Here is a 24,208-nt window from a genome sequence, read left to right as displayed (position 1 = left end):
TTACCAGTTACCAGCTTACTTAACATTAAACGTTAGATGAGGTTGGTGGGTAACACAAGCTGAGACGAACACAAACCGTTCTACGACATAAAATACATCAGTAAATACCCGACTCATGAATTTTGAAGCTGTTACGCGTCTTAAAAAAAGCCGGTTGCTCACAAGTGGCTAAATGAGACTACAGAGGTTGTCGGGCACATTAAACGCCATCACAGCGAACACGGAAAGTCATCTACTCAGTCGTCCTTACAGCCTCTTGTACTTGCGCTCTTGCAAACTATTCTAAATCGAAGTTTCCAGCAGGTCAGTTGGAGTTGGAAGTTGGAAACTTAGTGGTGGTGACGTTGAAGTCATGGGACCGTGGTGTAATTGGTTTGTAGCCTGACGTTGGTAGTATACTTCTGCTTCTGGCTTGCTGAACAAAACGTGTAAGTACCATACACTCGTTTTTGCCTCAGAGCTTATTCTCTGCAATAATCCTAAATCCAATGGAAAGATCCCATTGGCTTTTGCTCGAGGGAACCAGGGCGGTGATAACTTCTGGGTTGGCTACGAAAATACCTCTATATGTCCGGCCACCCTCCCATTCAAACAGATTTCCACCCAGCCTTGCCAGGGTGGGGCCAACCACAACGGTTTATTTAATATGGGACGGGTTTGTAACGATGACGACACAGAGGAGAGCTGTTGAGGCACCTTACCAAGATGGCTGCCGCTGATGTGGAACAGCCTGTTGAATCCGCTTTCGCAACAGTATTAAACAAACTGCACGGTATATTTTCTCTGTAAAGGTTTTGTTGATAAGAAATCTCAAGAATCTCAAATTGGCTTCTTGTAAATGAAAAACTGACGACAGTGGTGTGTGGATTTCATGAATACACCACACTCAACTTCAACGTTATAAATATATATGCTTCTGAGGACAACTGACACACACACCAGAGTAAGTTCTACAAAATAAAAACCCAATAACATCCCTGTCAGAATTTATAGACATTCCGGAGATATCAATATATACAAACTTCCCGAATTATAATTAATGGTAGCAATAACCATAAGCAATTACATAATAAACATTTACACATACGTATACATTACATATACATGTATTATTACATAATACAAGGAACATGTACGCTATTTATTGTGTATATATTTTGAAATGGTTGCATTATTTTTGCATTTTGGGTTCACTTCCAGATCTCTCATAGGTGCCCAGATTCTAAGGCAGCAAAGAAACGATGGGCAGCGCGTGCTGCTTTAGTGGTCAGCCACTCCCCTCTTAGAAAAATACTCAAATATTTTCTGAAACCTCCGAACAAAACTCTGCAAAATAAGGACTGCAAAAAACCCAGGATGAACAACTGGAAAAACACAGACAGAAGTTGCTGCAAAATGTCTGACAACATTTAATACGGGTGAAGTTCTGTTAAATATACCTGTTGATACTCCACACATAGGAGCAAGACCCAAAATGCTTTCACGTGGACAGCAAGTGACCTAGATTATGTTTTGGTAGAAGGAACTCGCCTTTATCAGGACATGACAACGTCTGGTTGAATAAAAGGCAATGGTTTAGGGAGAGATTACATCGCGATATCAGAATTGCCAAGGCAAAATAACCTTCTGTGAGACAACATGTTCATTAACGTATGCTGAAGCAGTTGCCGGCTGTGTTGGTGTTCAACACTACGACTCTGCATTGGGGAATATACTGTCGCCATGCCGATTTGGTAAAGCCATTCGGGGATCACTGGGAAATAATGACGCATGCTTACTAACAATTATTGGCAATACATGTGCATTTATTAAGCAGGGGTCGTGTTATGCAGTTGTAGATTCACACGCAGCCAGCACAGTTGGACATGTGCAGTGTGACTCACCCAGCAGCTTTTCAGAGCGCTAAAGCACACTCTTCCATTGAACTTTAATGAAGGGCAGACTACCCCTGGACCTGTATTGCTGCCCGCAGGTATATTTCTATAATTGAAAAACGCAAAAAAAAAAAAAACCAAAACAAAACAAAAAAAAAACAAACACCGCTTGTCATTCCTTGTGCAAATCACTGGACAAGGGAGAATTGAATTGACGAATAATCTTTACCACCACCAGAGGGCGATACAGCAACGCCTGTGTCCAGCGATAGGACGTTAAATCATATTGCACTCACCTCTATACAGTATTATACTTTTGTTTTTGAAAGAGTCCCTTGGGAGTCATGAAGCTTATGAGTGTTTCACTACTTTAAATCGTTATTATTATTATTATTATTGTTGTTGTTATTATTATTAACTCTCTAATTACCGCTTTGTCGCGTGAGTTGGCGCCCGCATCGCGAGACTTGCGGTGCAGTCCGCCATTGTTGTGCGAGCAGCTACCTTCTCCTCTCTGGCGTGGAGCTGTCAACAACAAACCCACCTTCGCAGTTCGCAGGGACGCGGAGCCGTGGGAAGGTCGGCGGGAAGCGCCATCGGCTGTGCCACAACCAGTAGCCGTCCCTGCCCCGGGGGGGGGGGGAACACGTTCATGTGAACACGGAGCAGACGGACAGCGGCAACCATGTCCACTCTCAGCAAAGGCGGCCCCAAGAAGGACACCAAGATGCGGATACGGGCATTTCCTGTGAGTACACGCCGCGATTGGTACGCCGTCGGCCGGGTGGCTAGTCACTCGACCGCCGGGGTCTGGGAGGCCAGCTACATGCTATCAGACTCACTATATGCTACCAGGCTGGCTACATGCTAACAGACGAAACCGCTAATTTATGTGAATCCGGCCTGTCTGTCCGTAAACAAACTGCAAAGCGTCATATTTGCTGGAGGTCCGACGTGTCTGAAATGTACAAATGTGGTTGACACGCCGTGAACTCGGACACATCATTACATTCTGTTGACACCGACGTGTTTAACTGTTTTGCTCAGCAGACCGAATTTCTGGCCACAGTTGGGAGGCCAACCAGCCAGTTGAGGCACTGATGGAAGAGCTTCCTGACACTTGTTGTTTTCGGTGCTTTGCGCCTCTGGATCTCCGCCGTTTTTAAATTGTGTTTTACCCGCTCACGGACCAGGAATGTGTGCTTCAACACGACTCATTTTCAGCACACCACGGCAGCCTGTGTGACTTTAATTCTAAACTGCTGTGGTAGTGGATGCAGTTTCTTTACGTTGCAGCCCTTTGTGTTCGCGTTATTTGCCTTTAATTCCTTTGTGACATTGTTGACCCAGTTTCCCCATAAAATGTCATGCAGGCCTGTTTGATGCCTGGCCGAATAGTACTCTGCATTAACTGGGACCTGTCTGTGGTTAATGGATAAGAAGTTTTAACACCAAATCCTAAATGTTGTCAAAATAGTGTAGAAGTGCGTGTCAGTCCTGACAGCAGTTGTTGTTGGAGCCTCTTGACATGCATTTGCATTTGTCTGGGTTTGCTTGTGCAACTCAGCTTTTTAGTAGTTGCCTTTTGGTAAAGCTAACACGCAAAATTATATTCAAGAATTGACAATTGTGGGTAGATTTAAGTCCTTCCATGACCCTGAGATTTCATATATTAACGTTTGATTATTTTGTGTCAACGACGGAACAATGACTTCTCTGTTTTTGCCTCTGCTGTTATCAACGTATGGTCTTGTCTTTTTGAGTATGGAATCGTAAAGTCCATGACAGAGTTCAATCTCATTTTGATAAATTAAACAAATTCTCCTGGTCTGTTAATTTTAGGCTACAGTTTGGTGTGAGGGCGATACTTCTAATGGCGCAGATATATCTTTTAAATTATATACATGTTTCTCCTTCCTCATCTACATATAAACCAACAATAGGCGTGTTAATATGTATGTGCTGTAACATATTAACTGCTCTCCACTCATTACAGTCAGGCCCATTAATAGTCTAGTTGTCAGGAATAATTCTTGCGGCACTTGGTGGATTCTCTACCCACCAGGGTAGAAAGGCTGTAAATCAGCTCCACAATCCTGAGGCACTTATCTGTAATTGATGCGAGAGCACTGACTTCCTGGTGACAAAAAACACCTGTGATAAAATTCACGAATTATTTGCCATAAAATACAACTTATTTAAAAATGTAAAGAGGAGGAGCAATTGAATTGTTCTTTTTGTTCTTATGTCACGATCATACACAATATAAATCCAGAATGGTGTAATAATTCACATCCACCTCATGAAGATCAATTTATTGACATTGAAAATTGGAACATAGATTCAGGTAGATGGTACATTTTACTCAACCCAGCTGAAGAAACACCCTGATTAATTCACACTATTTGTTGCAGTGTTTCTGACATTTGCTTGAAATTTCCCTTAAATCTTAATGGTAAAACACGACAATAGAGGAACGATTTCACAAAAGGATCATGGTCAGCGGAAATTATTATGGCCAGGCAATTATGTAATAACTGACAGCTCTACTTGTGATGGGGCTGCAGAACCTCAAATAGTGGGAAGATGCAAGTTGACAGTTGTGTGCAGGCTCAGCTACGTTGACCACATTTTGTCAGGCTGTAGGCTTCGTCGAGCCCAGGGTCACAGCACTTGATCTCATAATCAAGTTCTGAAGTGTTTGGTGGGTGTAGTTGAAAACAAGTACAGAGAGACTAATTCACATCCAGTTATGTCTTATATCGTAGCATGATTATTGGTTGTCAAAGACTTGAATCACACACCGATGATGTTCGAACACCCAGGCCCACCATCAGCCAAACACGAATGGACATGGATGCGTTATATCTATTCTGCCAACTTATTTTCTGTGACTAATCAGGTCTGTTGTTGCCATAGCGTCCTAATTGTTTATGTTCACATGAGTCATATTTCCTGACGCTATGCCTGTCCATACCACTCATATGGCAAATGTACTGATTGTTATAGGAATTGTCAGAAACAAATGGAAAAAGATGAATAAATACTACAATCCACATCTTTTTAAATGTGAAATACAAATATATTTCTCCATTTACAAATAAATGTTTAATATATAATATATATAATAATATAATATATTTCCATATGTTTTTTTATCACTTACAACTTTCTTCTTCTTGGTTTATTATAGCAGCTTGCATCCTGGCCAAACGCCTGAACATATACCTAAATGGTTGATTCACTTGTGAGTCCTTTTGCATTTTGTCTTTGTGCTTTGTGACATAACTCATCTTTGGGAGGGAAGGGTGGTTGTCGCAGTGGATTCTGGAGTGGACTTTATGGCAGACAGGTTCCAAATTAAACTATTAAACAGCAACGTTAAAAAATGTGTTGGCATCACAAACATGTGATGAAAAGGACAACCTAAAAGCATGATCGCTGTAATAATGTCTCAACTTTCCGAAGACACATTGTCAATATTTTATGCTCCCGCCATGTTGGTGATTGTAACCAGACGCAAACTTGGCAGTTGGTATGTCCCAAGATCTGAGTCGACTCCACTCCGTGTATCCACTCCCACCCATTCCCTCCCCCCCGATGTGATGTGTGTGTCACAACACCAATACAAATGTAGCGGCTCCACACGTGAATCGACCATTTTAAATGCGTGAGTGCGCGTGCACGCATGATTGGACGCGCACGCATGCGTGTACGCGCACGTACACAGACACTCTCATGTGTAGAAGCCGTGAGATCAGATGAACAGCAGGAGGGGGGAGGTAATACAACAAACCAGGATGCGAGCCACCATAAAAACCCAAAAACAAGACGAAGAAATAAAGTTGTAAGTGATTAGAAAAATTATGTAAATATATTTAATTGTATATAAATGTTGCAACATTTATTTGTGAAATGGTTTACAAGTATTTCATTACTTATTGGTGGACTGAGAAATGTATGTTCCTTTTTTTTACATTTTAAAAATATTAGATTATGATAGTATTTGTATTTTTAATGTATTATTAACGCACATATTTTTATTATTATTATAGCCAAAATATGTCACACTATACGTCCCACATACACAAACACACGTATATACATAAAAAGCTGGGCAATTTTGGCCCCTCACCCACAATGCAAAAATGTTAGATGTTATACAAAAGAGTTTTTGAGCAGTTAAAAAAAAATTCTCAAGCAGTTTCTTAAACGATAAGGAGCAGCAGAAATCCAGTCTTTGTGATGTCACAACTCTCAAGTAGTGTGCGGCAAGAAATCTAGTCATGGATGTAAAACAAGTTTGGGGAATTCCCAGCATAGCTCAGCTCCTCAACTTCTAGTAATTCCATAGTATACACAGGGACAGCACATTTCTGTAGGAATTGTCAAGTGTTTTTGTATTGTGACACAATTCCTTCCAATTTATACTTTGGTTATTGTGATTTTCAAATATTTCTTATAACCCAGCCTAGGATGCAAGATTATGGCTAAAATGATAATCACGATTAATTTGCTCAATATTGTGATCACAATTATTTATCACGATTATTCATCCATTTTGGGAAACACAATACTTAACGTTGTTTTTATTCAATAACCGATGCACTGATAAGGTAATTGCCAATACTGTGAGATCACTGATTTTGAAGACCTTGGCACTTAATTATTTGTAACTAATGATGTATTGATGATATATTCTGCTTTGTTTAAGCAAAATTGTGTGTGTGCGTGTGATTAAAAATATAAAAGCGTAAGGATCTGAGCTACTTTTGACAAGGGCCAAATTGTGATGGCTTGACATCTGGGTCAGAGCATCTCCAAAACGGCAGGTCTTGTGGGTTGTTCAGCGTATGTAGTGGTTAGTGTCGAACAAAAGTGGTCCAAGGAATGAAAACTGGTGGACCCGCGACAGTGTCACGTGTGCCCATGGGCTCATCTATGCATATGCGGAGCAAAAGTCTAGTCTGATCCCACAGAAGAGCTACTGTAGCACAAATTGCTGAAAGAGTTAATGCTGCTATGATAGAAAGGTGTCAGAACACACAGTGCATCACAGCTTGCTGCGTGTGGGGCTGTGTAGCTGCAGACTGGTCAGAGTGTCCATGCTGACCCCTGTTCACTGCTGAAAGCACCTACAATGGTCATGTGAGCGTCAGAACTGGACCATGGAGCAATGGAAGAAGGTGGCCTGGTCTGATGAATCACATTTTCTTCTACTTCATGTAGATGGTCGGGGTTAGGGTCCGATCCCATCGACCATTTGTGGGTCTGTTCCATGGGTGCCCCCACTTCGTAACTTACAGGACTTAAAGGATCTGCTGATAACATTTGGTGCCAGATACCACAGCACACCTTGAGAGGTCTTGTGGAGTACATGCCTCGGCGGGTCAGAGCTGTTTTGGCGGCATGAGGGGGAGCGAAAAACAATATAAGTGGTGGTTTTAATGTTGTGGCTTATCAGTGTTTAGCACATGCACACACACAGTTAGTGGCTTCAAAAAGTATTTAGATCCCTTCACTTTTTAATTTTGCAGTGTAGATGTAATTTTAAATGGATAAAATTGCCTTTTTGCCCATTCATATACTCAATTACCCATAATGACAAAGTGAAAACATGTTTTTAGAAATCTTTGCAAATTTATTAAAAAACAAAGACTGAAATTTTTAATTTACATAAGTATTTAGACCCTTAATTTTGTACTTTGTAGAAGCCCCTTTGGCAGCAATTACAGCTTCGAGTCCTCTTAGGTGAGTCACTACAAGCTTTGCACACATGGATTTGGAAAGTTTCTACCGGTCTTCGTGGCAGATCCTCTCAAGCACTGTCAGATTGGGTGGGAAGCGCCTGTGAATTGCCATCTTCAGGTCTCCAAAGATGTTCTATGGGGCTTAGGTCTGGGCTGTGGGTGTGCCACAGTCAGAGACTGTCCTTGAGTGAAGCCGCTCCAGTATTAGCCACTCCAGTATTGTCTTGGCTGTATGCTTCAGGTCATTGTTGTTCTGAAAGGTGACCCATCGCCCCAGTCTGAGGTCTGTATTAGGCTGCATTTATCCATCCTTCAATTCTCACCAATCTCCCTCCCCCTGCCACTGAGAAGCACCACCATATCATGAATTGCCACCACCATTCTTCACCGTAGGGATGATATTAGCCAGGTGATGAGCAGTGCCTGGTTTTCACCAGACATGGTGCTTGGAGTTTTGCCCTAAGAGTAACATTTTTGTCTCATCGGAACAGAGAATCCTTTTCCCCATGCACTCCCTCATGAGTCCTTTAAATGCTGTTTGGCAAACTCCAAGCGGGCTTTCATATGCCTTTTACTCAAGAGTGGCTTCCGTCTAGCTGCTCTACCATGAGGGCCTGATGGATTGCTGCTGAGATGGTTCGTCCTTCTGGCAGGTTCTCTCTGTAAAGGATTTCCGAAGCTCTCTTAGAACGACTATTGGGTTCTTGGTCACCTCCCTGACTAAGGCTCCTCTTGTCCAGTTACTCAGTTTGGTCGGACGGCCAACTCTAAAAAGGGCAGAGTTGCCAGGTCAGCGGTTTTCTCATGAAATTGAGATACTTTATAAGTGTTGAAACAGGTTATTGTTTATTTTTTTTTGTTTGTTTTTTTGTTTTGTTTTTTTGTCTGCGGGTTGGGGGGTGGCTGAGTTGGTCATGGAGTCCTGGTGGTTCCAAACTTCTTCCATTTCACAATTATTGAGCCCACTGTGCTCCTGGGAACACTCAAAGCTTTTGAAATGGTTTTATACCCTTGCCCCGATCCATGCCTCGCCACAATTTTATTGCAGAGCCCTACAGAGATTTCCTTGGACTTCATGGCTTGGTTTTTGTCATGACATGCAGTGTGAATTTCGGGAACTTTACATACACAAGTTCAAGACACATCTCAAGGATAATTAAAGCAAACAGGATGCACCTGACCACAATTTGTACTGCTAAGGGTCTAAATATTTATTTAAATGACAGATTTAAATTGTTTGATTTTTAACACATTTACAAAATGTTATCCATTTAAAATTGCATCTACAACAAGAAGTGAGGAGGTCTGAGTACTTTATGTATGTATGTATGTATGTATGTATGTATGTATGTATGTATGTATGTATGTATGTATGTATGTATGTATGTATGTATGTATGTATGTATGTATACACACACACATATAACACAGAACAGTGGTTTAAGGCATTGTGTTTGGCGTTAGGGCTTCATGTTCACATGAGGTTTCCTCCACCTAATGTCAGTAAGGACCCCCACCAAAAACATGCACACATCCTCGTCTGACCAGCGATGGACACTCGTCACCATGTCCCCGGGCGCATCCACGAATGCTGCCCACTGCTCCTGGCTGCGCCCCCGGAGGATGACAAGCCAAGGATGGGTTAAATGCAGACGCCGCATTTCACCGGCCACCATCCAAAGCATGTGTGTGTGCGTGCATGTGTTGTAGTGTGGTGTGCTGTGTGACGATTAAAGATTCTTCTTCTTCTTCTTCCACTTAAGGGACTTAAAGCACTTAAATAGCCAACATTTTCACTTTATTTTTTTTGTGTGTCTCTCTCTCACCTGTCTGTTACAGATGACTATGGATGAGAAGTATGTCAACAACATATGGGACCTTCTGAAAAATGCGATCCAGGAGATTCAGAGGAAGAACAACAGTGGCTTGAGCTTTGAGGAGCTGTACAGGAATGCCTACACAATGGTGCTACATAAGCATGGAGAGAAGCTCTACACAGGCCTACGGGAAGTTGTTACTGAGCACCTTATCAACAAAGTAAGGCCAACATTAGTCACTACTTTTAGACTTGCCGACCTAACTTTTGGATCAAAAGCTATAAAACAACTGGTGCAACAGTAATTACATTGCGCTAAAGCAGGGTTGATATGGGAAATATAATATTTAATAATTGCAATTTGAAGTAGAAAGCGTGATTGCTTATCTTGATTGCAGACACCAAAATACAAAGAGATTTGTGTTCTGTGCTTACAGACATTTATTAATGGATTTTGTTTATTTTGCTTTCAATCTACCCCTGAATTCCAAACATGGATTATCCACAAGAAATGTGTCAGTCTGCTTGCAGCAATGATACATCATCTCTGTCCAAAGGGAGTGAAAGGGGAAGTCGGTGTGCCCTTTAGAATCCCGGTCCACGGGGATGTTGGGTTTACAGTGCTGAGTCACACTGCAGTACCAGTACTGTCTAGCTGTTTTCTGCCAGGAGTCAAGAATCAGTCTCCAAATGAAGAAGGGAGATAACGTGTGCAGAAAGCCACAGGAATGAATCTGGTCTTTGGGCAAACTTCATGGTCTATAGGAGATGTAGAGTTGAAAGAAAATGATGAAGTTAGCAAGCTGGCCCTTTTCTATCTTGAACCACCTTGTTTAATGTCTGCCTCCTCTTCAGGTACGGGACGACGTCCTCAACTCTCTAAACAACAACTTCCTTCAAACTCTGAACCAGGCATGGAATGATCATCAGACTGCTATGGTAATGATCAGAGACATCCTCATGTACATGGTGAGTGATTTGATCGTGTTTAGAAAACGCTCTAAATGGTTATTGCTCTATTTATTAAAAAAATATACATATATACTTTTTCTAAAAGGTTTAATTTACGGTGATAAAAGTAGCAGTGCATGCATTTCATAAAATTTCTACATGATGAACTCCTTCTCATGCCCCGTCCCACAGGACCGGGTGTATGTGCAGCAGAATAATGTGGAGAATGTCTACAACCTCGGCCTTATCATCTTCAGAGACCAAGTGGTGCGCTACGGCTGCATCCGAGATCACCTCCTACAGACGCTACTGGACATGATCGCACGGGAGAGGAAGGGCGAGGTGGTTGACAGGTGAGACCTGTTCCATATCTACCTCAACGCAAGCAGAAAAGACAAACCGAACACGGGGAAAGATCTGCTCATTTCTGGAAAATATCGAGGTTTTAGAGGTACACAAAAGAAGAGAAATTAAATGCAATTTAAAACTTAAGTTGTCACTGTATTGTTGCCTTTAACAAAGTTGCACATTCATTTAAGTCCCTTCCCTGATGCCAGTTATAGTATTCATGACAAAATTACCAAAAGCTCATAAAATAATTGAACTATAAACACGGAGCAGTGCAGGTTCTTGCGATGTTGGAGACGCTCTTGCGCATGAAAAATATCTGTCAAGATCTTCCAAATCATTGTTATTAATTGAGTATGATGGTTATTAATTGATGTTTCATTATTGCTATTCATTCACAGTTCAATGTGACAATTTGGAGCTTTGTGACTGACAGCTTTATTGTTGTATATAGTGTCAAAAGCAAGGTCTTCAATCATATTTGCAACTAAGAGTAGGAGTTATAATGACATCTAGTGTCTTGGTAGTAGCTAGATAATGATGAGTTTCTTCAGTGTGTAACGTCCTGTTTGTGCACCTCCTTTTCACCAGGGGGGCCATCAGAAACGCTAGCCAAATGTTAATGATCCTTGGCCTTGAGGGGAGAACTGTTTATGAAGAAGACTTTGAGGCACCATTTCTAGAAATGTCAGCAGAGTTTTTCCAGGTTTGTGACTGCGTGGCCATAAGATCTACATGACAAACAGCTGCTTTATTTATAACTTGTGTCCAAAGCGGATTTTTAATATTCCCTCCCTTTTAATGTTCCCTCCCTGACAGATGGAGAGCCAGAAGTTCCTGGCGGAGAACAGCGCCAGTGTGTACATCAAGAAGGTGGAGGCCAGGATCAATGAGGAGATCGAGCGAGTAATGCATTGTCTGGACAAGTCGACGGAGGAGCCCATCGTCAAGGTGGTTGAGAGGGAGCTCATCTCCAAGCACATGAAGACCATCGTGGAGATGGAGAACTCGGGCTTAGTCCATATGCTCAAGAACGGCAAGACGGAAGGTTGGTGCTCATGTCATATTTCCATTTCAGTTAACTGCTGAAAGTAAAATTAATTTATAGACACATCCAACAGACAGCTTCATGGATTTTCTTCTCAATTATAAACTGATTTTAAAGTTTTGAAAATGTTGTTGGTTATGTTGCCTATTTTCAAGAATACAGCTTCAGTATTTTGAAATGAGGCAACAGCTCTAGTCATGTCATTATGATTAAAGAAGATAAATTTACATTTATATTCCATCAAATTATAAAGAAAAAAACACGACTTATTAAAGATAAGACAATTAAAAGACTTGAAAGTATTGCTAAAGCGGCTTGATGGTACGTTTCTCAACTTTATTCATGCAAGGCATATTAAACACGTGGCTATTTTGTCTCTTGTCTCCGCACAGACCTGGCGTGCATGTACAAGCTGTTCAGCAGGGTGCCAAACGGACTGAAGACCATGTGCGAGTGCATGAGCTCCTACCTGAGGGAGCAGGGCAAGGCTCTAGTGTCCGAGGAGGGAGAAGGAAAGAACCCTGTGGACTACATCCAGGTACGAGGGTCCTCCAGACCATAATCATATCAGTGCTAGGTAGGGTCATTATAGCCTCTGCTTTGCTGTTAAAATGTACAATTTTTGATCTATTGCTTGATTTGAGGAGCACCGTTTCTCAATACTTGCTATCAACCTTTTTTATTTGAATTTCATCCCTCCTTCCCCTTTTCCCCCCTCTCCTTCACTGCAGGGTTTGTTGGACTTAAAGTCCCGCTTCGACCGCTTCCTCCAAGAATCCTTCAACAACGACAGACTCTTCAAACAGACCATCGCTGGTGACTTTGAGTACTTCCTCAACCTCAACTCCCGCTCACCTGAATACTTATCCCTCTTCATCGATGATAAGCTGAAGAAAGGAGTGAAAGGGGTGAGTCCTCGACAACACCTGAAAACTAGTTTAGTCAACTAATAGTTATCATAGATCTGACGTGGTGTAACATCTGCCAGCACACTGTCAATTTTATCTCTCCGGTACCACACTAGAGAACTTTCCACAATAGGTAATATCTTAAGTATGTGGTGTTTTGAGCAGACTCAGCAAAAATGGTACCCAGCTCCTTTATCCCCTTTTAAATTTACAAAGGCATAGATAAACAGAAAATATTTTCATGTGCTGGCAGTTGAACAAGGTTTGCATAATGTATGAATTTGTATAATTCTGCATAATTTTGTGCAGTGCTGTGCTTAGTTTTGGGCTTATATAGCGTTTTTCCTATTGTGTTGAGGGGCCTGGCTCTTGCAGCTGTACAGTACATAAGTTAATATTATTTACACGTATGTTCTGATTGTATATCACCTGTAACCGGGCCCTGTGTTCACTTGATCCTGTGTTTAGCTGACAGAGCAGGAGGTAGAGACCATCCTAGACAAGGCCATGGTGCTGTTTCGGTTCATGCAGGAGAAGGATGTGTTTGAAAGATACTACAAACAGCACCTTGCCCGCAGACTGCTCACCAACAAGAGTGTTTCTGATGACTCTGAAAAGAACATGATCTCCAAGCTCAAGGTAAGAACCAGGTGGAGCACAGGTGTTTTTGTTCATCAAAGCTTAGAAGTTCTCCTTCATAATTCATTTAGCTATTTAGTAGGCTGAGGTGTGTATAGTGTAAATGTAATATTAGACTATTCGGTAGCGCCGGGGGAAGGGGGTCTACCGACCCGGTATGAAACGGGCCCCAGGGCTAAATTATCAAAGACATAGTTTCAATAAGCCCAGACGTTACCGGTACTGTTAACGGTATCGGAGAAATTAAAAACATTGATTTTCTATTTTATTTTAGCTATATACCCCGTTCCAACTTGGAACATTAAGATATTCGTCTAAGAGGCATTTTCGCTGTTATCAGAAGAGACTTTTTTCCTCTCTCCCGCTCCATCACTGGAATGGAGATATGTGCGAGGGAGATGGGGCTGGCTCCCTCTGACTGGCTCTCGTACAACGGCGCAGATTGCCCCCCAATCGCCCCCTCTCCATGCGTAATGCACAGAAAATAAAGCAGTCTTAACTCTGCTGTTAATTTGTTTGAGCTTCTCTCTTAAGCATAAAAAAAATAACTGATATGAGTACTGTTAAAGTACCGGATCGATGAACAGTATCAGTAAGAGAAGTGGTACCATTTTAAATCTTCACCGTACCTATCCCTACTTGTGCCCCATCCCTGTTCCTCCAAATGAAACAACTCAGGGAGAGCCCTCAAGAGTCCGTGTCAGGACGCTGACGATTCACGCATAAAAAATATATATTTATGATTCCCCTTATTTATAATTCCTCATTGAAATGTTATCCCTGTTCATTATTGTAAGCTCCTATTTGCTTTATCCTGTTTTTGTAATGCACACTTACTAGAAAAAATAAAAGACTACTGCTCAACTTGAAGAATCTCAAGTCAACTGACGGGTTTTCGACTGATGATTCGACTCGTCAACTTTCAGGGGGCAGCCCTACTAATTTGGCCGTGATCAGCCACCTTGGAATATTCCTTTCTGTGTGTGCATCCATTTCACCTGTACATCCATTTCATCCATTTCACTGCCCCTGTCGAGAAATTTACAGAAACGTGTACTGTATACATTTGTTACTTTTAATCATCCAGGAAGGCATCCTGGATTGAAAAAAAAAAAAAAAAATGAAGGTAGTATAGCAAGGACTTGCACGTGCTTTGCAAATCTTGCTTTTGTTGCCATGTAATTGAAATTATTATAGCTCATTAATGAATATGAAGATTTATGTACCATGCATTTCTAAGCCCTGTGCGGCTGTTCTGCGTCTTTCTCCTCAGACCGAGTGTGGCTGTCAGTTCACCTCTAAACTGGAGGGAATGTTCCGCGATATGAGCATCTCAAACACCACGATGGACGAGTTCAGACAACACTTACAGACGCATGGGGTAAGAAAGTAATAGCTAGCCTGATAGCAAACAGCAATTTTAAGCCGAGTTCCGACGACTCGATTGTAGCCTGATTTTCCACTCCCAGCTTTGTGGAGATCACTTGACAAAAGCCCAGATCGGACTCAAATCGGCACTGGCTCACGTGAAGGACGATCACTGTGTGTGTGAAGATGCGATATCCCCGAACCCTTGTTGATACGTCGCAGACACCCGAGAGATATCTAGCAGGCTAGACCTGCCGGGGAGTCCCAATGACGAGCTACAGCCAATGAGAGCGCAAGATACAGGGCGAGGGGGAACGGGTGGGAGACTAATATAGAAGTGTATATGGAATGCATGTATATTAAAATAAGGGTATTGTTGTGGCACTTCACTTCATTAGGAATTATATTTATAATAATAGTTTATACCACCAACTTTCTGCATGATGAATGCATTCAGTCCGAGTCTCCCCACCCACTCCTCCAAATTTACGTAACTATTGCAGCCTATTCAAAACATGCCTGTTCGGAACGGGCTGCACTGCAGAATTAAGTGACTCATTCGCAGGGGCAGTGAATTCCCAGTTCAAGATAATCGAAGGACAGACCGACAGAGATTCCTTCCTTTATGAGTGCGTATGTAAGTGACTCAGTCACAGAGCCCTGAAGCCCCGCCCCGCTGCTGCACAGCTTCTTTTATGACCTCAGTCGCAGAGCACTGCAGTCCCGCTCCGCTGCTGCACAGAGCTGAGCGGCTGAGCTGAGCAGCTTGCTGTTAGCTCGTTGTTAATTAATATTCCACGTGTCCCATGTCCAAATTGGACACTGCACGTCCTTGGGTCCCCATCAATACACCCGCCAAGTGTGAAGTAGATCGGATCAACGGTTGTCGAGGTAATCGAAGGGACATACAGTTGTGGTCAAAAGTTTACATACACTTGTAATAACCTGTATGTCAACTCATATTCTGGAGTGATGGAATGATTGGAGCACATACTGATTTGTCACAAAAAAACATTCATGAATTTTCCGAGTCTTCTGAAATGTTACAATCTGTGGGTCAAAAATATACATAGAGCAACTTGAATTTTCAAATTCGGTGATGTAGAAAGTTGTCAATCAGATTTGCTTTGTGGTATGGCCTCTTAACTTCTTAACTTGTGCGTGATTATGATTGACTACAACTGGTGACTTCTCTGAGCACATTTAAATTGGCCTCGTTTGATACACTCATTAGACTCAGCCACCAACTCTACAATGGGAAAGTCTATGGAGCTCGGCACGGATCTGAAAAAGCTGACCATTGACATGAACAAGGCAGGAAACTTGGAGCCATTTCAAAGCAGGTCCCAAGTTCAAGTGTACAAACAATTAGTTTAAGTATTAAGTACATGGCATAGTTGTGTCACTGCCACGATCAGGAAGAAAAGGCAAGTTATCACCTGCTGCTGAGAGAAAATGGGTCAGGATGGTCAAGAGTCAACCAAGAAGCACCAAAAAGCAAGTCTGCGATGAAATAGACGCTGACGGAGCACAGGGGTCAGTGTCCACAGTCAAGCGTGTTTTACATCGTCATAGGCTGAGAGGCTGCCGTGCAAGAAGTAAGCCCTTCCTTCAGAAGCGGCACCTTAAGGCTCGACTCAAGTTTGCTGCAGATGACATGGAAAAAGAAAATGCAACAAACAACAACAAAAATAGAGCTATTTGCCCACAAGGACCAGAAATATGTTTGGAGGAGACGAGGTAAGGCCTTGAACCCCAGGAACACCATACCTACAGTCAAGCATGGTGGTGCTGGTAGTATTATGCTCTGGGCCTGTTATGCTGAACTGGTGCTATAGAGAAAGTAAATGGAATAATGAAGGATTACCTCAGATAAAGAACCATACTCAAGATGGCCATGACATACTGTACATGTTCTTTACAAGTGTATATGTGAACTTTTGACCACCATACAAACAGACAGACATTCCTTCCTTTTATACTTTCTTTTGTCAGCACAAAAGAAATGGACAGCAAATGTTTTTGGGTTGTTTTTTTTTGTTTTGTTTTTTGTTTTTTTACTTTTGGCAAATTTACATGAAGAAATACCCAAGCTGAGTCAAGTCTCACGTGTGTTTGCACGAGACACTCAATGATTGATGAATGAATGATAGGATCCTGTAGTGTGAACACCCCCATCAGGGGTGCAACGTGTAGTTTGAACACCGCTACGTCCGCAAGACAAAGAGAAAGGATTGTGTAGTGTGAACACCCCTTCGACATTAGGATTGTGCAGACTTTGAACATAAGATACTACTTTATTCGGGGGATCAATAAAGTATTATCTTATCTTATGTTGAAAGTTGTGTAGTCGGTGGGTGGCATAACTTCACTGGCAGACACTTGGATATAAGTTTTAAGTCAGAAGAATCATGTACTTGTTGGTTCCCACTAATTATAAACTTGTATGTCAGCATTGTCCGGCATCACACCAGTTGGTTTTTATCAAAATGAACTGCCATTGGTTAATATTCATATACAATTTTGTAATTTTATAGATCTACCGGTCCCTAGTGCTATCAGGTCTGATACCATAGTTGTGGAAATGCAGAATCGTCATAGTTTTATTCATCGGACAATAAACTTTTAATTTGTGCTGCTGTGTTCTCCCCTCAGGTGTCTTTGGGCGGGGTCGATCTGACCGTGAGAGTTCTGACCACAGGGTATTGGCCCACACAGTCGGCAACCCCCAAATGCAACATCCCCCCTTCACCGCGACATGCATTTGAGGTCTTCAGAAGGTGAGTCGGTTTCTCAGTTCTCAGGGTTTTTACACTGCGTGTAGTAAAAAAACAGATTAAACAAAGATGAAGCACATTTTCATCAAGTAGAACTGCAACCCCATTTGTGGCCCATACTCTTACTTGAAAGGCTCTTGATTCAATTTTGGGTGGTATTGGGTGCTAAAACACCAAATTACTATGGTAACAACCTCTCCAAAAGGGTCAATTACAGAGCGAAGTAGTAATTATTTCTCCCATTTAATTAAATTGACCTTTCTTACCTGCTAAGCGGTTGTGTTGCTCCCCTCTCCTACGTGTAGATTTTACCTTGCCAAGCACAGTGGCAGACAGCTCACACTGCAGCACCACATGGGCTCTGCAGACCTAAACGCCACCTTCTACGGACCAATCAAAAAGGTGCGTGCCTTCCCAGTCGTAATATCGGTACATTTTAGCTCTGAGATGTATTGATTTGATGCCATATGAAAAAAAAAATGTAAGTCTGTTGGAATATAGTTTAATGTAGATGCAAAGGAATATGTAATTGGATTGTAATAACGCGCATTTCAGAAAAATAGCTATTCACGATGTCAACAGAACTTCAGGTAAACGACTGTTTGTGAGTGACACTACAGTTGTTTCTCTTGTGTGAAGCTTGAAAAAGGCTTAGAGGGCACTCCAAAACTAGGGGTAGGGCCAAGGGGGGGGGGGGGGTTGGGATTGGCCCTTAGTCTATTTTGACAACAATTACGTTATATTTCATATCAGCAATGCTCTTTAAGGAGCTTATAACCTTTTTAATATCTGAACACACAAAATCATTGAACTGTTGTTTGGAATAGGGACTTAAAAAGCCTAAAATGTGTTTGAACTGAGTAGTATTAACGCCACACAACCCATGTAGTAGCCTACTGTTCTTACCATCAAGTCAAAATATGGCATTAGTCTTTTAAATTAGTATTTCTCAGTGATTTTCTATCACATCGGTAGATTTGCGCTACTGTTTGGGCTCATAATATTTGATAGTATTTTCATTTTACTGAATGCTATTACTAATTTATTACTTCAAATATAGTTGATGAACTAACTTGATGTATTTATTATACTACCTTTTCAATTCTACAATACCCATTATTAGTTAATTTTTTTATACTATGCAATAGGACTGCCCCCTAAAGTCGACGAGTCGAGTCCTCGGTCGGACCTGTCAGTCAACTGTCCGACCTAGGGACCTGTCCAAGTTGTACAGTCGGGTTTTTTTAATTTTTTATTTTTGTCACTCATTGTGCATTAAAATAAGCAAACAAAATACACAGCGGTAACATTTCAATGGCTAATCACAAATGTATGTTTTTATGTGCGACTCTGACGTGAACACGGCTCTCCGATCGCTGTGCCCCGTTCCGCCAAATAAAAACTTTAAACAGTGTGGGGAATGTGACTGCGATGCTATGCAATCACAATAATGTTTACTGTTCAATTTTTTAAGGTTTTATGCTGTTTTTTGGGGGTTTTTTTGCCTGAATACAAGAAGAACAAAAATCACTTAAGGGGTTTCTTTGTTTGTTTCTCTCTAAAATAATTTGCAACGATATAGACTTGTGTATTTATGTTGTCATGACATCATCATTTGCTTATATTTAGATATTCCACTGCAATGTAGGTATGATGTACTAGGGGACGTATGGGTACACAGTGCTGTGATTTGAACCAATTCAAATGGAAAACACTGGTGACATGAGCTATTTGTCCCAGTGGCCAACATGGCGCCCTTCGCAACGTCACTATTGGACATTGATGTTGAAAAAAGGCAGATAGTTCATACCTAATGCCCCTGACGGGAAACTTCAACACCTGATAAAAGCCACCTTTTAAAAAGGAATTTGGTTAGCAGTAAACAATGTAGAAGGATTAATTTCAGAAAGCCTCTTAAACACTGGAATGGAATGGATCGACCAGTGAAATAAATACAAATGTTTGGGGAGAGTCATGTTTAGTGCTGTTATGGCATCTGAGCTTGTTTCCCCATAGGAGGATGGTTCAGAAGTCGTTGTGGGAGGAGCCCAGGTGACAGGGTCCAACACCCGGAAGCACATCCTGCAGGTGTCCACCTTCCAGATGACCATCCTCATGCTGTTCAACAACAGAGACAAGTCTACGTTCGAGGTACGGACCAGGGGTTCCAATTCACAGGTCACACCTGGCGGGAATGTGACGCAACTGATGCATTCAATTTTTTCCTTTTTCATAGCGTTTTTGAGTGTTTATTTTTCGTTCCGTAAAAAATGAAACACCCAGAAACGCTATCGGGTGCCGAGACTGACGGATATCGGGCCGATGTCGCCGATCCACATGCCAATCCAAATTCCATTCCATAGCTTGCGCTGGATCATGAACCCGGCGTTTTATTTTGCTTATTTAATGGTCCTCTTCATTAATTATGTAATGGTCTGCCTCACCAATTCAACTCTGCAAATGATTAACCTGTACAGTGCAATGCGCGAATAGGAACTGAACTGGCAGTTGGAGTTGGGCAAACTGTAACGGATTGAAGCAGCCATTCAGCTGTTGCTCCTCAAAATAAGACGTTGGGATTCTGACCTATATAATATGTGCGGCCACAGAGCTACTGGGAGTTGTAGTTCTATTTGTGCAGCGCCACGCAGAACCCTACACCTGTTTGTATATGAAGGTAAAATGTGAAGCCTACTTCACATACAGTTCAAATAAATTGCTTTGGAATACATAGAAATTGAATTGATTTTTCTATTTTTTTTGCTCTTAATTAGAAGTACTGTGTCTACACATACCAACAACAATAATAATAATGATAATAATAATAATAATATTAATTAAGAAGAAAAAAGAGCTCTGGTAATGGGATCAGTATCTGTATCAGTATCAGAATTGGATCAGAACTGATAAGAACGGTGGATCTAATCACAGTTCCATGCCTATTTATACAAAATGCTGTTGTGTATTTACATCAAATGCTTTTTGATGGGGCTCTGTTGATTCATACATTTTTACCCAAAGATAATCTTGGGTTAGTACAAATGTTTTCTTAGGTGCTATAAACCCAAGCTACTGTCTTTTTATATCAGACACAAATGTTAAAACTTTGGCTGCTACTATACTATATTATACAATAACATACTATAATAGTAATGAAGCAGTCCATAACTGATATTGATGGCTGGTTCCATCCAATCATTTGAATTCATTTTAGAATGCATTGCTTTGTTGATAACCTCCCATTGAGTTATTTATGTCAGTACATATTAGATCTACAGTCATGCTGTGGTGCTGGACGCCATCCCATCATGAACTCTTCCCTACTCTTATCTTCCCGGGTCCCTTTGTTTACGTGTTTCTTTCCTTTTGAACTCGAGGCCTCTTTGCACGGCTTACTTATTCACTATCTTCTACTTGGATTATTTCTCTCCTTCCTTCTGCAGGAGATCCAGCAGGAGACGGACATCCCCGAGCGGGAGCTGGTGCGAGCGCTGCAGTCTCTGGCCTGCGGGAAGCCCACGCAGAGAGTCCTCACCAAGGAGCCAAAGTCCAAAGAGATCGAGAACGGCCACGTATTTACAGTCAACGACCAGTTCACCTCTAAACTGCACCGTGTCAAGATCCAGACAGGTACGTCATGTTTGTTGAGCAATGGAAGAATGTGAATTGTAATAATTGTCCCTGTTTGAACGAGGTCTGATAACACGGTATGAATTTGATATATTCTTTAAAGATGACTAGAGACACTGAAAGAGTTGAATCAGTTGAGTGCACTTGCCGTGATTTTCTTATATGCAATTAAAATGATAACGCCTTTAAAAAATAAGTACACGTAATCTCCCTGCTTCTTTAATCTTTTGCGCCTCCTAGTGGCTGCTAAACAGGGGGAGTCTGACCCGGAGAGGAAGGAGACGCGGCAGAAAGTGGATGATGATAGAAAACATGAAATTGAAGCGGCCATAGTCCGCATCATGAAGTCCAGAAAGAAGATGCAGCACAATGTACTGGTAGCAGAGGTCAGTACATTGACGTGCCATGGCTATGTAGGCGTCCATTGTGAACACGTTTTTCCTCAGGTTGTTGAGGTCTATGTTCTAAAAAGAGACTCTCTGGCCCAGACGTGTGAAAGCAATAATTGGTCTGTAACAGCTCCTCTTGGTGTTGATTCCCCTGGACACAAAGCAAGAGACGTGGGAAATACGCTTACGAGCATTTGCCACCAATTGGGTCACAGTCAACTTGCAATGTAATGCTATATGCTATGTAATGTATATGCTAATAGAAATACATCTACAATATAAACAAACTTTGTTTGGAAAAAGGATGGCTCTGATCCGAGCTGCAGATCGCGCTCCACCCTTTTACCAAAACAACAAGGCATTTCCTGCCGTGCGGTCGTGAACGTAGGCTCAAATAAATAAATGAATCAATCACGACGAGTTAAATATGCGGCGACGAAAACGCGAGAGGAGTGCGCAGCTTCACCCGCGCGTGATGGCGGTCTGACGGGAGCGCGATGATGACAAAGCGCCGTCTGGAGTAGGACCTCATTTCGCCGCGCGGCTCATGTGTGCGACGTGCGTGCATTATGGGATGGGACAGGAGGCGGTTTACATTGGAATTCTTAGAAATGATTCTGAGGAAGCAGAACTCCAGCAGCGCACACCGCCACGTGCACACCCGCACCCTTCTCCCTCCCCCATCTGGAAAACAGTACCGTTACCGTACAGCTATGAACAGTTAAGTTTGTAGAACATGAAATTTGATTTTACTTTTTACTGTTGACAACGGAGAACCAACAATCAGAACAGAACCATCAAATTGGGCTGAGGTGGCACGGTGCAATGATTTCTAGGGACATTTTGCTAGCACCTCTAGCTAAGGCTAACATCAAGACACTTCTTTTTATTTAATTTATTTATTTTCTTTCTTGCTGAACTTTAGTCGTGTTGAACTCATTCTGCAAAAGAGCAATGCGGTGAAAGGGGCGCTTAGGAGTGTGTTTTTGATGAAAGCTCATGACCACAAATAAAAGTGACGACAACGATGAAAGAGCACAAGTTGAAGTTAACGCTGATGGTGTTTGTGTGTCTGTTCCCTCTCCCCAGGTCACCCAGCAGTTGCGAACACGATTTCTTCCTAGTCCTGTAGTCATCAAGAAGCGCATTGAAGGACTGATTGAGAGGGAATATTTAGCACGAACGCCAGAGGACCGCAAAGTATATACCTACGTAGCATAAAATAAAATTCACTGAAAGCTAACGAGTTGAGAGGAACCGAGAGCATTTTTTTTCCCTTTGGACCATTGTGTCTTTAAAAGGAACTGGGAAGTGCTTTTCATCGCTGGTTCTGGGAAATGCTGGAGAGCTTCCATTTCCTTCCACACAATGTGGAAAGGAAATCCTTAGTCCCGACTCCCTCTGCCGAGGGAGCGTGAAGGAGGGAATAGAGCTTTGTTACAGTCATCTTCCTAATGTGGCCTTTTTGGAGAGTTGGTTGAGTGCGCGCCACTTGCGTTCTGTCCAAAGAAAACAAGAGACATGTTACTCAGCAAATGAAGGGGCTAAAATGGAGATCATCACAATAACCCCCTTTTTTCTTTTCTTTTCTTTTTTTATGTTGATGTCAGCGTGTTCTGTTTGTGTTTGGCACCATGATGGCATTGGCTGTACAGGTTGTTGGACACATTTGTCCTCGAGATTTTTAAATTCAGGAAGAGGGCAAGTGTACACCTGTACAGACCTGGTCTGAAAAAAATAATTTAAATTAAAAAAAGAAAACGAATAACAATAAAAAAAAAAAAAAATTTAAAAGAAAAAAGCATTACATGACACTTTGACCTCTCGGAAGATGAGTGCTTGATTAATCTTGACTTGCGAGTGAGCGGTGATGCAAATTGTGCCTCGCGCAAGCCAAAAAACATTTGATGCCATATATAGATAAAGAGATGTTGGCCAGATCTGTACGGGTGTTTACAGAAGTCCGAGCTGTGGTTTTACAGCACACTTTTATCGAATGGAACGAGGGAGGGAAACCGGTGACATAACGCTCTATGTCAAATGATTCTGCCCCGGCCTGCTGTACTACTGGATCCACAACAGCCCAGAAGATGTTTCTCCTGTGTGGAATGTGCTCTCCAACTGTGGGGTTCAAATGGGATTCCTTTTTTATTTTTCCTTTTTGTTTGTTTTTTGTTTTTGTTTTTTTTCTTCTTCCTCAGCTGCATTTGGAATGGATGGAACAAATGTTGCACCTTGTACAAATTGTAAAATAATTGTTATTGTACTCACTGTTAAGGTGGATTGTACAGGGCCTTGTTTTCATCATATTAAATGTAGAATAAACAAAGCAGAGGGGTGCTTTTAATTTTCTCCTTGAGCACAGAGGAAAAACGTGTCATTTCGGCGAAATTATCGTGCACTTTATGTGTTAAGCCGCTCAAAACGGGCGTTGTAAATCCTGCAGGAAAACTTGTTTTTCTCAGGTCAATTAAAGCGGCATTGGTCCTTAGTAAGTTGTACTCCGTCTTGTATTACAACATGCTATCAGGTTCCATGAATAATATAAGCAGTTTTTCGTAGAAATACATCGTAAAGCAAACCTTGTCAGAAGGACTGCCCCTAAAAGCAACCTGGATATGGCTTAATGCTCTTAACATGGTATTAACAGACCATGTCCTGAATATTATGGGTTCAGGGATTCCCCCCCCCCCCCCCCCCCCGTCTGCAC

General features: G+C 41.8%; 1 protein-coding gene across 1 annotated transcript; it reads left to right on the top strand.

The window, feature by feature from the left end:
• Window positions 1–2,420: 2,420 nt before the first annotated feature.
• Window positions 2,421–23,838, top strand: cul3b (cullin 3b). Its single transcript, XM_080007121.1, has 16 exons — window positions 2,421–2,622; window positions 9,464–9,661; window positions 10,296–10,409; window positions 10,584–10,744; window positions 11,331–11,445; window positions 11,559–11,787; window positions 12,180–12,325; window positions 12,519–12,695; window positions 13,164–13,334; window positions 14,608–14,715; window positions 17,358–17,482; window positions 17,785–17,881; window positions 19,496–19,630; window positions 20,923–21,109; window positions 21,350–21,495; window positions 22,588–23,838. Exons 1-16 carry the CDS (start codon window positions 2,560–2,562, stop codon window positions 22,717–22,719), a joined length of 2,304 nt encoding a protein of 767 aa, XP_079863247.1. The 5' UTR covers window positions 2,421–2,559; the 3' UTR covers window positions 22,720–23,838.
• The last annotated feature ends 370 nt before the right edge of the window (window positions 23,839–24,208 follow it).

Source organism: Zeus faber (genome assembly GCF_960531495.2).
Source record: "Zeus faber genome assembly, chromosome: 9".
Lineage (NCBI taxonomy): Eukaryota > Metazoa > Chordata > Actinopteri > Zeiformes > Zeidae > Zeus > Zeus faber.
This window is presented reverse-complemented; position numbering and strand designations above follow the sequence as displayed.